At 35.1% G+C, this 16,398-nt stretch overlaps 1 protein-coding gene across 2 annotated transcripts in view; it reads right to left on the reverse strand.

The window, feature by feature from the left end:
* Positions 1-16,398, reverse strand: part of TECPR1 (tectonin beta-propeller repeat containing 1) — a 219,312-nt gene that overhangs the window by 143,763 nt on the left and 59,151 nt on the right. For both annotated transcript variants that reach the window (XM_053694717.1, XM_053694716.1), the window contains one exon: positions 16,236-16,336. In XM_053694717.1, coding sequence (XP_053550692.1) covers positions 16,236-16,336 — 101 coding nt within the window. The remainder of the gene's footprint in view (positions 1-16,235; positions 16,337-16,398) is intronic.

The following is a 16,398-nucleotide window of genomic DNA, read 5'->3' on the forward strand; positions in this document are numbered from 1 at the left end:
CAGTGCATCACAGTCCATGAAGAGAGTTGCCAAGGGCCAGCATAGCCCCATTGGAGACACATGACAAGGTAACACAGTGCATCACAGTCCATGAAGAGAGTTGCCAAGGGCCAGCATAGCCCCATTGGAGACACATGGCAAGGTAACACAGTGCATCACAGTCCATGAAGAGAGTTGCCAAGGGCCAGCATAGCCTCATTGGAGACACATGACAAGGTAACACAGTGCATCACAGTCCATGAAGAGAGTTGCCAAGGGCCAGCATAGCCCCATTGGAGACACATGACAAGGTAACACAGTGCATCACAGTCCATGAAGAGAGTTGCCAAGGGCCAGCATAGCCCCATTGGAGACACATGACAAGGTAACACAGTGCATCACAGTCCATGAAGAGAGTTGCCAAGGGCCAGCATAGCCCCATTGGAGACACATGACAAGGTAACACAGTGCATCACAGTCCATGAAGAGAGTTGCCAAGGGCCAGCATAGCCCCATTGGAGACACATGGCAAGGTAACACAGTGCATCACAGTCCATGAAGAGAGTTGCCAAGGGCCAGCATAGCCTCATTGGAGACACATGACAAGGTAACACAGTGCATCACAGTCCATGAAGAGAGTTGCCAAGGGCCAGCATAGCCCCATTGGAGACACATGACAAGGTAACACAGTGCATCACAGTCCATGAAGAGAGTTGCCAAGGGCCAGCATAGCCTCATTGGAGACACATGACAAGGTAAAAGAGTGCAACAGGCACAACAAAAAACTGATAAAAAGGCCAAATGGCAACAATATAAATACAAATTCAACATGTGGACAGAGGATTATTATCTGCCACCATGGAGCATATCCAGATCCTCCACTTACTGGTCATCCTCTTCATTGTCCTGTGCATGTCCAGCTCCAGATTCAGGCCTTGAACGTAATTGCATAATTTCACGCAGAGTCAAGTCCTGAACCCGGAGCTGGGCCTGCATGGTGTCGTTCATCCCTCTCAGGACAGCTGCGTTCCTCAACACGGCCTGCTCTACTCTTGCTATCCCTTCTAGCATGAGCCATGCTGAGTCACAGCCTAAAATAAAATAAAAATTAATATTAAGGATAATTACACAACAGAATAAAAGATTTTAATACATACATTGTCATCATAAAGACAAATAATTATTTACATCAATTATTTTTCATATATTCTTTACACATGAATTAGGTTATTCAGACAGACAGAAATCATTAAAGGCTCATGTTACTCAAACATGTTGAACCCTTTAATTGGTTTTAGATGATCCACTTATACAGCTTGAGTGTATCAAATCTTGTTAAAGGATTTACATTGTACTTACATTAGCAATTTAAAAATTCAATTTAGACTGTGGTAGGCACACATATCCTTAAACATTTTGGCATTGAGGACAAGCTGTGTAAACATAGCAACCAGAAGAAATTACATTCCCACTGGGTTAGACAAGAGATAATGTATCCACATTTGGACATAAAATTTTGTATCCAAGTAGTGGTGTTTGGTATATGTAGTGATATCCAATTAAAGGGACACTGAACCTAAATATTTAATGGACTGATTCAGATAGAGCATGACATGACAAATCTTTAGAAATTACACATATTCATTATATGTTTTAATTGTCAAGCTATATTTTGAATGCAAGAATGTTGGTTTTTATGGAAGCCAATATTTGTTGATGAACCTTGTTTGTGCATGCTGGTTGATGGATACATTCATCCAACAATAAAGAAATGATGGCCACATTTATTTTATTGTTTAAACTAATTATAGGAATAAGTTGTTTTCAATTAATATATCAAGAGAATGACGAATAATTCATAAGAGTATTCTATTATACATTGGCTTAACATTGCATGCTGGATTTGAATCACAATTTAACCAATTTAACTTCACTGTACCTTTAAGTATCTTATAAAGTGTATTTAGAATGATACTTACAGCTGTGCCTGGGAAGGACAATCTGACACCCAGGACAATGAAGGTTTAAACAGGGGGGAGGGATGGGATTGGCTCGGGGAGGGATGGGAATGGCTTGGGGAGTGGTGAGCTGCTGCTCCAGGGTAGGCCGTACAGCTGGGGAGTGGGGAGTTTGGGTCTGGGCAGCTGTACGGGCCAGAATACGGGGAGAGCGGCGAAGGGGGGTGTATGGGCGTTTTTTGGGAGGGACAGGATATGAAATATGGGAAGGGCTGGCAGTGGTCGGGGCATGGTCATGGGTTTGGTGATGGGAAGGGCTCTGGGTGTGTGCAGAGGTGTGGCCATGGTCAGGGGTGTGTGCACGGGGAGGGGTCTGTGACTGGGCAGGGGCGGAATCCAGATGACCAGAAGTGGTGGATCCATCTGAAAATGTAAAATAAATATATTAACATCTCATACATCCTGACATCAAATCAACGCATTTAAAATTGATTATGTTTTCAATATACCTCGAAGTGTGTTTGAATCTGTAAACTATTCTGAAATGAGGATATGGTATCTATATAGGCACTCAGATGAATCTCAATGACTGTCTGTACAATGTGAAACTTATTATTGTGTTTTGGCATGGAATATGCATGTGACATAATGATGGCATGAATTATATATTCTTAAAAAAATATATACAAGCAGATTTTCATGCTGCCTGATATAGAAAGGGGGCAGTAGTGTATTTGAACAGACAAATAATATTCCTTTTTAAAGGGAAAAAGCTGTAGACTTTGAATGTCTTCAATAAAATGATTTCAAAAAAAGAAACATGTTGGAAACATGATAGATATATTTCACATACCATCAGACTCCAAGGCAGCCTCTTCCTCCTCCATCCCACATGTGACATCAATCTCTGTAAAACATAACATGTTGTGTACACCTTAAGATCAGATATTATAACATATGTTACTGTTGCTCAAATACGCACATCAATGTTGCATTAAAGATATACACACACAAAGTTATGATTTACATCATTTTGATGGAGCATACAAATGACAATAGATTTGTTATTGTCAATAAATCAGAATATTAATGTATTGTTTGTCTTAATGTTAAATTCATAAAAGCATAGTACATAGAACATTTAAGATTTCTCATGTGTGTATCACTTGATGACTGTTGTTAAAAAAAAAAAATTTAAAAAAACATATGTTAGACATCTTATGAATAACAAATGTGTAGAATAATAAAGTAGAAATTATTAATCGCTCAATATAAAAAATAAATATATAATCAGAAGATAAATTCTATGATTTTTTATAATGTTATGCTTCATCGGAATCATGATCATAATATTGATTAGCAATACACCTTCAATTACATATAAATGAGTCAATGGACTTACCAGGAGACCGCAAAGGCGGCTCTATGTCACTGCTGGATTCCTGTGGGCTCCCCACACCAACTCTCTCTATGAATGATATAGATATATATTATTAAACACATTTTGGATATCACTAAATCACATCTGTCTAGAATTTTAACATTAATCAACTTTAAAATGTGAAGAATAGAGCAGTCATTACACCAGAAAATGCTTGATTGAATCAAGGGGATTCTGTAAACATATCTGTATTCAACATATGTTTAATGTCAGACTACATTAGACATCAAATTCATCTCAGATGCTGCTATTGCATATCTAAATATACCCAATGATCAATGTTCTTAACCATTTAAGGACACAGCTTTCACTTAGCTCAATTGTTTTATGACGGAATAATTCCGTCATATGTCCTTAAGAAGTTACAAGAATACACACAAACCACATATTGAGGAGCATCTGTTGACAAATCTAAACAAACATGTGTCACATCGAGCCATTTTTTCAATGTACAGTAATCTTGTTTAGGACACAACACATATTTATCACAATACATAAAATATGTAATCATGGTGCTGTTAGAGTATGCAGATATATATAAAGTAACTCCAACAGATAATTAGATTTATATATCAATAGTTTTTAATAAAAATAATGTAATGATGAATGAATCTATTTTGTCTTAAAGGGACACTGACATGATTAATTTAAATAATTGATTTCTATGTTCAAACTGTAAAAAATGATTTAACATTGACTCCTATTATAATTCAAATGTTGTTCGATATTAATCTTAAAGGCAGATAAGGAATATTGGATTCAATAAATATTGTTTGTTGAAGGTATCCACCAATCATCAATATAAACCCAGGTTGGTCAACAAATATTTAGATGCACATAAACGTACTTTATTTATTTTAAAATACATTTAGCAATAGAATATGTCACATATGATGATAGTATTATATTTTATGTTTATTAATATTGCATACTGTATGTGAAAGACAATATTAATAATTGTAGTTCAGTATCCCTTTAATCTAAAATTAAATAGATTCCACAATGTTGTTGTTTGTTAATGAATTATCTACTCCATATGTTGATGTAATGAATGGTATTGAGCATGCAATTAAAATCAAATATGTTATTTAAGTATATCCGAATAATTATATAATTTTCATCTATTAAATAGACATTACATATAAATATAGAACAATGTGTATTTAGTATGTAATGTTCATTCCATGTTTCTAAGACAAATGTCAATTAAAATGAGACATACCATACTGTGACAAGCCCTGGCTTGAGGATCCAGCAGCCACATCCATATCTGTAATATATTAAATGAGGATTGCATATCATTAATACTAATCATGCCATGTTTAAAATATTTACATTAATAACAAATCAATAGAAAAATATTAATCCTTTGGTAGTCCCATGAGTTAATAGTTTCCGCAATTAAATGAATGATAAATATATCCTGGACTCTTATTTTCAATCAGTTGTGTTGTTTACTGTATCTTTAAGAATATATGCTTGTTATTACATAATCATCAATTGATGGCCATATGTTATAATTTATTAGTATTATTCGTTTTTTATTAGATATAATATTTAAAATAAGAATACTGTATTCTTCACTAATCTAAGATTTTCCATTTAATTTTTAACAACATGTATAAAGCAATGCCACTTTCCGCAAACCCATGTTAACGTGGATGAGTAATGCCATTTTCGCGATCATTGCGCAATGATTCCAAGCGGAATTACGCATCCGTCATTTGACCAACATGTATAAAGCAATGCCACTTTCCGCAAACCCATGTTAACGTGGATGAGAAATGCCATTTTCGCGATCATTGCGCAATGATTCCAAGCGGAATTACGCATCCGTCATTTGACCAACATGTATAAAGCAATGCCACTTTCCGCAAACCCATGTTAACGTGGATGAGAAATGCCATTTTCGCGATCATTGCGCAATGATTCCAAGCGGAATTACGCATCCGTCATTTGACCAACATGTATAAAGCAATGCCACTTTCCGCAAACCCATGTTAACGTGGATGCGAAATTAGATTTCCGCTCTGTGACGCATATTCTGTAGAGCGCAATAAACATCATTCCAATTTCATGTATCACTAATGTAAAATCAGATATCTAAACATCATATGTAGTGTATGTTGTGAGATCTGTATAGGTTTAGTATCTGACTAAATACACATTTTGGATTTTTAACATTATAAATATTATATGAAGTTGGATAATTACCTGGTTCAGATTCTCTATCGGGTCCTCCCAGGCCACCGGACGGAGAAGCATCTGCCCTGTCCCCCGCGTCAGGACTTTCAGATCCCGCAGCTGGGAGGGAAGAAGAGGAGGCCGAGGATGGCGAGGATCTAAATCTTTTGGGGACCCGGAGATTGAGGAGCTCGCATAAAGTCACCTCATAAGGGAGTAGGTACAGTTTCCGCGGGGCCTTTCTTTGGCCCCCTCTTTTACGGGCTTGTACCCAGTCCCTTATGAGGTTGACTTTTTTCGATAAACGCAACCTCATATCTCCGAATCTCCTCATGATCTGATCCTGGGTCCTCTGGACGTCACACACCAATCTAACCGCATTGGTGATAGACTCCCAGAGGGCCTTCTTAACAGGCGCATCTGTCGAGCTCCTCTTGTTCCCAAACAGCTGGGGATAAAAGTCCTTGACGGCGTGGACCAGTGCAGCGCTCTCCTCCTTGGTGAACCTGGGAACTGACATGCCTGCTCGGTTGGCTACTAAATATATTATAATAATATTAATATATAAGACTGCCTGCAGGCATTAGAGAACTGACAAAGATGGCAACGTGTAATGGACTTTTATATGGTGAAGTAAACATGAGATGCACCATGGGACAATTTATCTGTACATCTGATTGGATAAAAGTTTGAAATATTGTTATAATGTCTGTGAGACCATCCTGACTCAAGTTGTGTTTGTGTGATGAACTCTGATTGGCCGTTCCTTAATGTTTCATATCTTAGTAACATCCTTACACATACCGCTTGGTGGTGCTGTAACTTCATTTTTCATGTAGACTTATTTGTAACTCATGGGCCTGTCATGCGGATATGTGTGACGCAGATTTAATATCCGTGATCCGTGAAATATTAATGATTAAATACTCTTTAAAATCACATCCTGTCACATTATTAATGTTGTAGACATTTCTCGGTTTAATAACGGTCTGTTTCTTTAATACAAATACACATTTAATATTGTATGTCTTTATTGTTCTTTAAATAAATTGATTGTGAAGTATTGACATTGCTCTATTAAATGTATTTATAATGCACATTGATTGTGTGCTATTGCGTGACATTACACTAATGTTTAAATATGCTAATCTGGTGTTTGAAGATGCGTTTCCCACGCAATATTTATTAATGTTAAAATTCCGGGAAGAATGTCAGTAACTTTGATAATCTGTTTATAAATGTTAAACTACAGCTTTGTTATTCGCAAATAAACCTCGAGCTTGTATTTCTCTGAAGTGCTCATATATGTTATTGTGCAATGGCGTCTTTAGTTTTAAAGAGACATTACAAACAATTGTATCAAATGATCTGTAGAGATAGAAGATTGTTTAGACTTTAAAATGTAAATCATTTTCTCTTAGTATTTATATATCCTCAACATAAGAAATTTAAATGCACATGGTTGAGCCAATCACATAAGGCATCTCTGTGCATCCACCAATCTTCATCTACTGAGCCTATCTCGATATGCTTTTCAAGCAAAGTATGTCAAGATAGGAAGAGAAGTAAATACACTATTTCAAGCTCTTAAAGGGACACTGTCCAAACAAATTTACCATTGGTGATTGAGCATTAAATGTTAATCAACTTTATTATTTAATACGATTATCAAATGTTAAGTTATCTTGTTATGTTTCTTTGACAATCAATAATGATATTTTATATTACGGACAATTGTTTAATAAAAACCTGGGTTGTCCTTGACGATTGTTGCATCAATTATTCCAAACAATCAAGTTCTGTCCAGAGTACTGAAGCAAATAAATTAGCTATTTACTGCCTTATTTCTAAAGTAATGATAGCAACATCACAATGAGCATTCATAATATGAGACAAGTTTTAAAGTTGATTAAAATAGAATACTCATTCAGAATGTATAAATCATTGTTTTTTTAAATGGCTACCTTTAAGTATATTTTGAGTTCATGTCCCTTTAAATAAACATTTCACAATAATGCTTAATATATCATAAACCTAGGCACCTTCCTTTTGCTAAATGAGTCTAACATATGAGTAAAGCAAATTTAGATTAACTTCTAGATTGTTTTACACACTGACTGAAATATATTTATTAAATGAGGTATTTTTTAGCCTTCAGCGTAGAGGGACATTAAGCTATATGTTATGTATGCATTTTGTATCATAATCTTATATTTGACCAACTTAATATGTTTTGTTATTCAATCATTATATTGTAATTATATATATTCGTGGATTAAATACATCTCTACATAGGCTATTTTGATGCTGATTGTTGTTTGCATATAGATGCCTTATATCATTCACTAAGATATGTGCATTTATTTTTATTTTAACAAGTATATTTAAAGACTGAATGTAATTCTATAGTACATTCTAAATATGTTTAAATTCTTGTATGATATTTGTAACAATGTATACAAAATATACATTTTGAATGACCCCTTTAAGGACCCAAACATATTGTATTTTTATTTAACATTGACAAAATAAACTAAAGGGGAAATTACATTCTATATAGATATTTGATGTCTAACCCAAGAGGTAAGATTGTAATAAATACATAATATTACTAAGTATAGTTAAATGACTCCACTAGAAAATTACATAGATTAACCTGGCATCCAATAACTAATTATTAAATATTATAAAGTTAAATGACCTACCATTTATAAATGTAATAATTGTAAAATATTTTCTAATAATGTTTTGAGATACCTAAGGAAGATACATGATCTTATACAATTCTTTTTACATTCAACAACACTGTCACTTTCATGTAATTGAACCACTTCACCTTATTAAATGTTAAAACAATCATAATATTAATACATATCCTAAATATTTTTAATATATACTTTTTCAATATAAAAGCATTGAAGAATATGACTCCCCAATTAATGTTAAAATATATCTTTTAATATTCTCTGAAGAATTTTATTTTCTACTATTAATGCATTATTTTCTCTTATGCATGTGCTTGTCAAATAGCCAACTACCAGTCATGGGAGTCCAAGTTTTATTTATTTACAGATTATATTGATATATATTAGAATCTGCTAAAAAAAAAATATATATTTAATAGAAAATAAATAAATATTCCATGAAGTCATCAGATGCCAATCTGAAATGACAAATAATAAAAATGGAACAAAGTTAATACACACGTTGTAAAATATTCATAAAATACATTTAAAATCATATGGTGTCTATGCTCTAACTTTGATCAACATTTTTTAAAGATAATCATTACATTCTTTTTAAATTAATGAAATACATACACCATTATATTGTTGATTAAAAATAATATTTAAATTTCAAAAATTAAATTTATACATAATAATGTATATCACATGTAAACAATATATGTATGCTGAACATAAATGTAATATTTCATGTCCATTCAAATACCTCTATATCAACTATAATATGTATTCCTTTTTCTGATTGTGATCCCTAAATATCTAATTAAGAACTAAATATGACTAATGTATGTAAGCTACTAATATTCTACAGTCTTCACTAGCATGCATTGGTACACCAACCTGGACAATGCATGGTCTTTGAATGTCAATTCAGGGGTAAACAGTTGATCTTCAATAGGTGTCTTATTCATCAGTTCATTAAATAGAGGACTGGGAAATACCATCTAAAAAAGTAAAATCATCTAAGTGTCTGATTGTGATCCCTAAATATCTAATTAAGAACTAAATATGACTAATGTATGTAAGCTACTAATATTCTACAGTCTTCACTAGCATGCATTGGTACACCAACCTGGACAATGCATGGTCTTTGAATGTCAATTCAGGGGTAAACAGTTGATCTTCAATAGGTGTCTTATTCATCAGTTCATTAAATAGAGGACTGGGAAATACCATCTAAAAAAGTAAAATCATCTAAGTGTCTGATTGTGATCCCTAAATATCTAATTAAGAACTAAATATGACTAATGTATGTAAGCTACTAATATTCTACAGTCTTCACTAGCATGCATTGGTACACCAACCTGGACAATGCATGGTCTTTGAATGTCAATTCAGGGGTAAACAGTTGATCTTCAATAGGTGTCTTATTCATCAGTTCATTAAATAGAGGACTGGGAAATACCATCTACAAAATAGAAAATCATCTAAGTGTCTCCAATAGGATGTCTCCACAGCCTTATTCTATCAAATAGTTTGCACTTACCATGTGAACATGTCTTTGTATGGTTTTCAAGGTCAGCAGAATTTAAATATGCCAGACATGATCCCATTGGTATACTTCAATTTCAATCTTGGCTTTTTCCCCACTGTCAGTCTTGGAAATCTTCACTGTCAGGCTTCAAATTGTTCCCTTTCAGTCTTTATATTAAGTCATCTCCCTAATGTAAGAAATTATATATAAAGATTTCATACAAGTGTGTGAATCAGTTCTGTACCCCTCTCCCACCCCCCATTTCATAATAAATATCTATCACTAGCTTACTAAGCCTGTGTATGAACCTGTGTTATTTTCTATCAAGTGTGAAGATGAGTCATATTGAGCAGAACAAACCTCTGTGTGACATTGAACCATAGTCATTCTAGAGTATCCCTTTCTGATTATGTACATAAGTAATGTGTAAACAAAGTTATATTTTTAAAAATTTATGCCATATTATGTATTTGTGTACAAATCATGCCAGCAACAGTCCATACATTTCTACTTACCATCTGATGTCCTCTATAAAAACCAGGTGGCAAAGACTCGCTATAGGACCCAATGCCCAGAGCATCACCTATATTATGAGAAATAAATATTATTATAACATTTTATCAATACTAACATGTTTGCACAATTCTCTACTTGTCATTTCCCTAGAGTTCACATCTATTGAAAATACTCCAGTGTAACTTCTATTATTTACCGTCTAAAGTGGCGGTTGATGACGTCTGCTCTGACATCAAGTCCCTCGTCCTGGAATTCCCCCTCTAGAACAGGATCATCCTCCTCATCTCTGAGGAGGTCTCTGTCCACCGGGACGGCCTGCAGCATCCCAGCCCGCTGTGCAATATTATGCAGGACGCTACAGGCTACAACGATCTTAGCCACCTTCTTTGGGTTGTACTGGAGTGCTCCTCCAGAACGGTCCAGGCACCTGAATCTCATCTTCAGGAGCCCGAACATCCTTTCAACCACCGCCCTGGTTCTCTTATGAGCCCTATTGTAGCGCTCCTCAGACACATCAGTTGGGCTACGCAAGGGGGTAATGAGCCAAGGCCGGCTCATGTACCCAGAATCACCTATAAATTTAGAACAGAACATAATTCAAACAGAATACTTAAACTAGTATATTGTTGTATAAATATATTTTTTAAAAACCATAATCCATATTAAAAGTTGTCAGAAACATAAAAAAAAAAAAAAAAATTATATCTAAATCTGTATCTAGCCATTTCATCGAAGACATGCTACATATGCGTATTTCTCCTAAACCAAACCTTGTGTAAAATGCTAACTACATGTTTACATTGCATTCTCTATATGAACACTTAAGGTAAGACATGCTACATATCTGCATTTCAATAAAACTAGACATTAGCAGAAATAGACAATGACAGGGTTAAATTGAATGAGATAATATCTTGCCATTTCATCTAAGACATGCTACATATGCGTATTTCTCCTAAACCAAACCTTGTGTAAAATGCTAACTACATGTTTACATTGCATTCTCTATATGAACACTTAAGGTAAGACATGCTACATATCTGCATTTCAATAAAAATAGACATTAGCAGAAAAAGACAATGACAGGGTTAAATTGCATGAGATAATATATTGCCATTTCATCTAAGACATGCTACATATGCGTATTTCTCCTAAACCAAACCTTGTGTAAAATGCTAACTACATGTTTACATTGCATTCTCTATATGAACACTTAAGGTAAGACATGCTACATATCTGCTTTTCAATAAAAATAGACATTAGCAGAAAAAGACAATGACAGGGTTAAATTGCATGAGATAATATATTGCCATTTCATCTAAGACATGCTACATATGCGTATTTCTCCTAAACCAAACCTTGTGTAAAATGCTAACTACATGTTTACATTGCATTCTCTATATGAACACTTAAGGTAAGACATGCTACATATCTGCTTTTCAATAAAAATAGACATTAGCAGAAAAATACAATGACAGGGTTAAATTGCATGAGATAATATCTTGCCATTTCATCTAAGACATGCTACATATGCGTATTTCTCCTAAACCAAACCTTGTGTAAAATGCTAACTACATGTTTACATTGCATTCTCTATATGAACACTTAAGGTAAGACATGCTACATATCTGCATTTCAATAAAAATAGACATTAGCAGAAAAAGACAATGACAGGGTTAAATTGCATGAGATAATATATTGCCATTTCATCTAAGACATGCTACATATGCGTATTTCTCCTAAAACAAACCTTGTGTAAAATGCTAACTACATGTTTACATTGCATTCTCTATCTGAACACTTAAGGTAAGACATGCTACATATCTGCATTTCAATAAAAATAGACATTAGCGTCGGTAAATAACAAATGGTTAAATTTAATCCTATAGCTGAACATGACGCTAACAGTTAAAAAATACAGGGGCAATTGTCAAAATAATTAACCATGTTGTGCACAAATACTCACCAACGAGATAACCAGGGGGCATTTGTCTTTCCTCAAACTGTCTCCACAGGGACGACAGAGAGAGGATGCGGGCATCATGACAAGCACCTCCAAAATTCGCATACACATGCATAATCCTCATCCGTGCGTCACAAACATACTGCACGTTGAGGCTATGAAAATGTTTGCGATTTCTGAAGGGCAAGTCATCAATTGGAGCACGCAGCGCAATGTGGGTACAATCAATGGCTCCCAAGACATTGGGCAATTGAGCAATATCAAAGAATTCCCGCTTCAGGCGCCTCCAATCACCATCATTCTGTGGGAATCCTATGTATTGCTTACTGATACGTACCATGGCGTTCAGAAAGTTATCAAACACCCCAGAGAATGTACCTTGAGCCAGGCCATGCATGTACAGTTCTCCGGATTGAAAACTCCCGGAGGCCAGGACGTATAGACAGCTTAGCATCTTACTCATGGGGGGAACAGCAGTCCTTATTTGTATACGTGGCTCCAAATGAGGTTTAAGAAGCTCGTAAAGGCCAATGAGCTGTTCGCGATCGAGCCGATACTTATCAAAAACCTCAAAGTCACTCATGTTTTCCAAGGTGGGTCTCACCCTGTAGACACGAGGACCTCGAACCAGACGACCCCTTCGTCTCGGTCTGAGCCGCCGAGGCTGCCTGATTCGACCAACAGCTAGTTCGCCAATAGCACCACCAGCAGCGTCTACCATGTCATCGTCATCCATCTTTCAAAACAGCGTAACAAGGTAAGCACTTGATCTGATGTGGATCACAAGTGATGCATTGGCCATGTTGTTTGGGGGATTTATAGTACAATTAGTCCAATGGTAGTGAGTTTGTAATGATTGCTGATTGTATTCACCTGTTTGTATGTGAGCGGCGCGAATGCTTTCACAGTGGGCGTTTATTTGTTGTTTGCTGAAATGTTAGTTTCAAACAATGATTCTCAATGTGAAAGTGTCAAATATCACACATACAGTGCATGTTTGTAATGTTTGTTCATATGCGTAATCAATATTTCCTAAACGCGATGTTATAGTAACAAGCACACGTCCAGGCTAACATGAATGAAAGTGCATAGTTGTGTATAATGTGCATCGAATGTGATCGATCAATGTTGCTGCAATATTGTTTGTAAATGATAAAGGAACATCTGCCATCTGTAGGATTGTATATATAAGTTATTGCCGAGCTGTCAATATTGTATGCGTCCCTTTAAAATCGCAATAATAATTCCGAACTTCCCGTCTGCCATCTGTAGTATTATATATATAAGTGATTGCCGAGCTGTCAATATTGTACGCGTCCCTTTAAAATCGCAATAATAATTCCGAACTTCCCGTCTGCCATCTGTAGTATTGTATATATAAGTGATTGCCGAGCTGTAATATATTGTACGCGTCCCTTTCAAATCGCAATAATAATTCCGAAATTCCCGTCTGCCATCTGTAGTATTGTATATATAAGTGATTGCCGAGCTGTCAATATTGTATGCGTCCCTTTCAAATGGCACTAATACTGAATAACTTCCGGCTGTCATCTGTAGTATTGTATATATAAGTGATTGCCGAGATGTCAATATTGTACGCGTCCCTTTCAAATGGCACTAATACTGAATAACTTCCGGCTGTCATCTGTAGTATTGTATATATAAGTGATTGCCGAGATGTGAATATTGTACGCGTCCCTTTAAAATCGCAATAATAATTCCGAACTTCCCGTCTGTCATCTGTAGTATTATATATATAAGTGATTTTCGATCTGACGATATTGTATGCGTCCCATAAAAATTGCACGAATACTGAATAACTTCCGGCTGCCATCTGTAGTATTATATATATAATTGATGTGCGATCTGACAATATTTCTGAATTGTCCCATTGAAATCTCCATAATAATGCTGTTCAAAAGTGTGTTTTACGTATATGTTGTATTGTAGTATTGAGTGTTAAAGTTCCTAAAGGGGCGGTACAGTGGTGAATCTGTGATGTGTATGGTTGAATCTTGTAATGACGTCATGATATTATTAACCTGCCTATGTAGTTGTGAAATCCTCATTGTGTTGTTGTATTGTGCTACATTGTTATTGTGTGCTGAATAAAATCTAAATGTGTGCTTTGTGGTTGCGTGATGGGTGATGCGTGTTATGTACATGTACGTATATATTGTGATTGTGTCCCACATATGCTGACTTCTATATAGCGGTCTGGCATTGTTGTTCCTTCCCATAAAGTGACATCTGTAATCTGGTGTAATGATGTTCTTGTTGTAGGTAATTCCTAATGGTTTCTGGTGATGGAATCATGATGTTAAAAGTACAGTAAAATCCATATGTTGTGTTTTGTGATTCCTCGAGAGAATGTAATGTGTTTGTCCCCCATCATTTGAATGCACATGTATGAGTGAATGTTAAAAGTAATGTATGTGCATCCATGAGTGATCATGTGTTAAGCCTATGTAGATATGCAGTTGCTGCAAGCATATGAGTTGAATAACAGAAATGCAATAATAAAGGTAAATGAGAGATGTTTCCCATTGTGTAGTGTTTGTGAATCCAGAAATGTGTATTGAATTTTATTTTAATTGTAAATGTAATTTTATTGAAATAATAATGTGTTACTAGTGATGGGGATTTGTAGTTGATGTAATCTAAAAGTGTTAAAAATATTTATGGTGTGGTGAATATTTAATATTAAAAAACATAAATCCACCATAGGGAAATAGTCATTTCTTGATCTATTTATCATAGCTGGGTCTAACGCATAAAAGCATGTATTTTCTAGCGCTGGTATTTGGAGTTTTTCCGTCTACGCTATTTGCGTGCGTTAGGGAAATGAGGGTTTCGCGTGCACGAGCACGTCTTCCCAATAGAAGTCAATGGAGGCTCCAAAGATTTCTATATTTTTTTTTCTAAGACTGGTTTTCCTCGTAAAGTGAGTGACGTCATGAGCTTGTGTGAAAAAGTAACTAAATCGTGTTCTTTTTGTAATAAATAAATATTTTGTGTATGTAATGTGGTGTATATTGTTTGTATGCATTGATGAGTGTATGTTTGTGATAATGTTATTCGTTAGATGTAGGTATATGAGGGTCTTTTCCCGTATGTCCATGTAAGTCAATGGGAAAATGGATTTGTGTGGATTTTTTTCAAACACCCGAGATCTCGCAACTTTAATCCTTTGTATTTTAAAGAAAAAATAACAATTCCGAAAAATAAAGATAGTGTTGTGTTTGTATGAGTGTAAGTGTACTTTGTGTAATATTTGTTTTGTGATTCGTGGATGTTTTTTTGTGCGGTATATGTTTACTACTGGGTCTGAGGTGGCGGTAGAAAGTTGAGCGTTAGGTGTATTTTGAGTCGCGGTAAATAAACTCTAAATACCGGAGTGCGTAAGAAACCAGCGTTAGGAGCCTCTAACGCTGGTTTTGACGGCTACCGCCGAACTCTAAATCTAGGCCTTAGTTTGCAGAAATAACCAACAATCACATAAAGCCACCTAACAATGTAAAAAGTCATTTTTGTAACCTTGTAATTGATGTACAAATGAGTATGAATAAAATAGTTAACCATAGAAATATTAAATACATCTTGGTTGAATTTGAAAATATGTTGCAGTTTTTTTGTAAAACAAATGCCCCTGCACCAGGAGTTCTGCTTATTAGCCAGTGAGAAATCAGTCCCTAGGGTCCAGTTGTACACAAATGTGCACTTCCTTTAAGCTTCAAACTAAAATAATCAGTCTTTACTTGATCTTTTTAAATGCAAAAAATATTTTAACATGTTTAAAAAAAGCTCTTTCATATACATAACAGAATTTGTTTAGAGTTTTATATCCCTTTTAAAGTATTTGCGCTAACCACTTAAAGGAAAAAAATAATACAATTATTATAAATTATAATAACATTATTAGTTTATTTGCAGGGGAATTTGCCTTCTGAGGGATGTGATACATTATCAGTCTTACTTTTTTATCTTTGGTCACCGCCCATACAACGTTCACGCCAACAGACACATGCATGATTCCGTCCTCAGCGGTCGGGGCCTCTACGATTGTCCAAGAAGTCCCTGATAGGAAACAACTAATTTTAATCATTGAAAAAAGGATATTGTAAAATATATACTGCAGT

Source organism: Bombina bombina, chromosome 11 (genome assembly GCF_027579735.1).
Source record: "Bombina bombina isolate aBomBom1 chromosome 11, aBomBom1.pri, whole genome shotgun sequence".
Taxonomy (NCBI): Eukaryota; Metazoa; Chordata; class Amphibia; order Anura; family Bombinatoridae; genus Bombina; species Bombina bombina.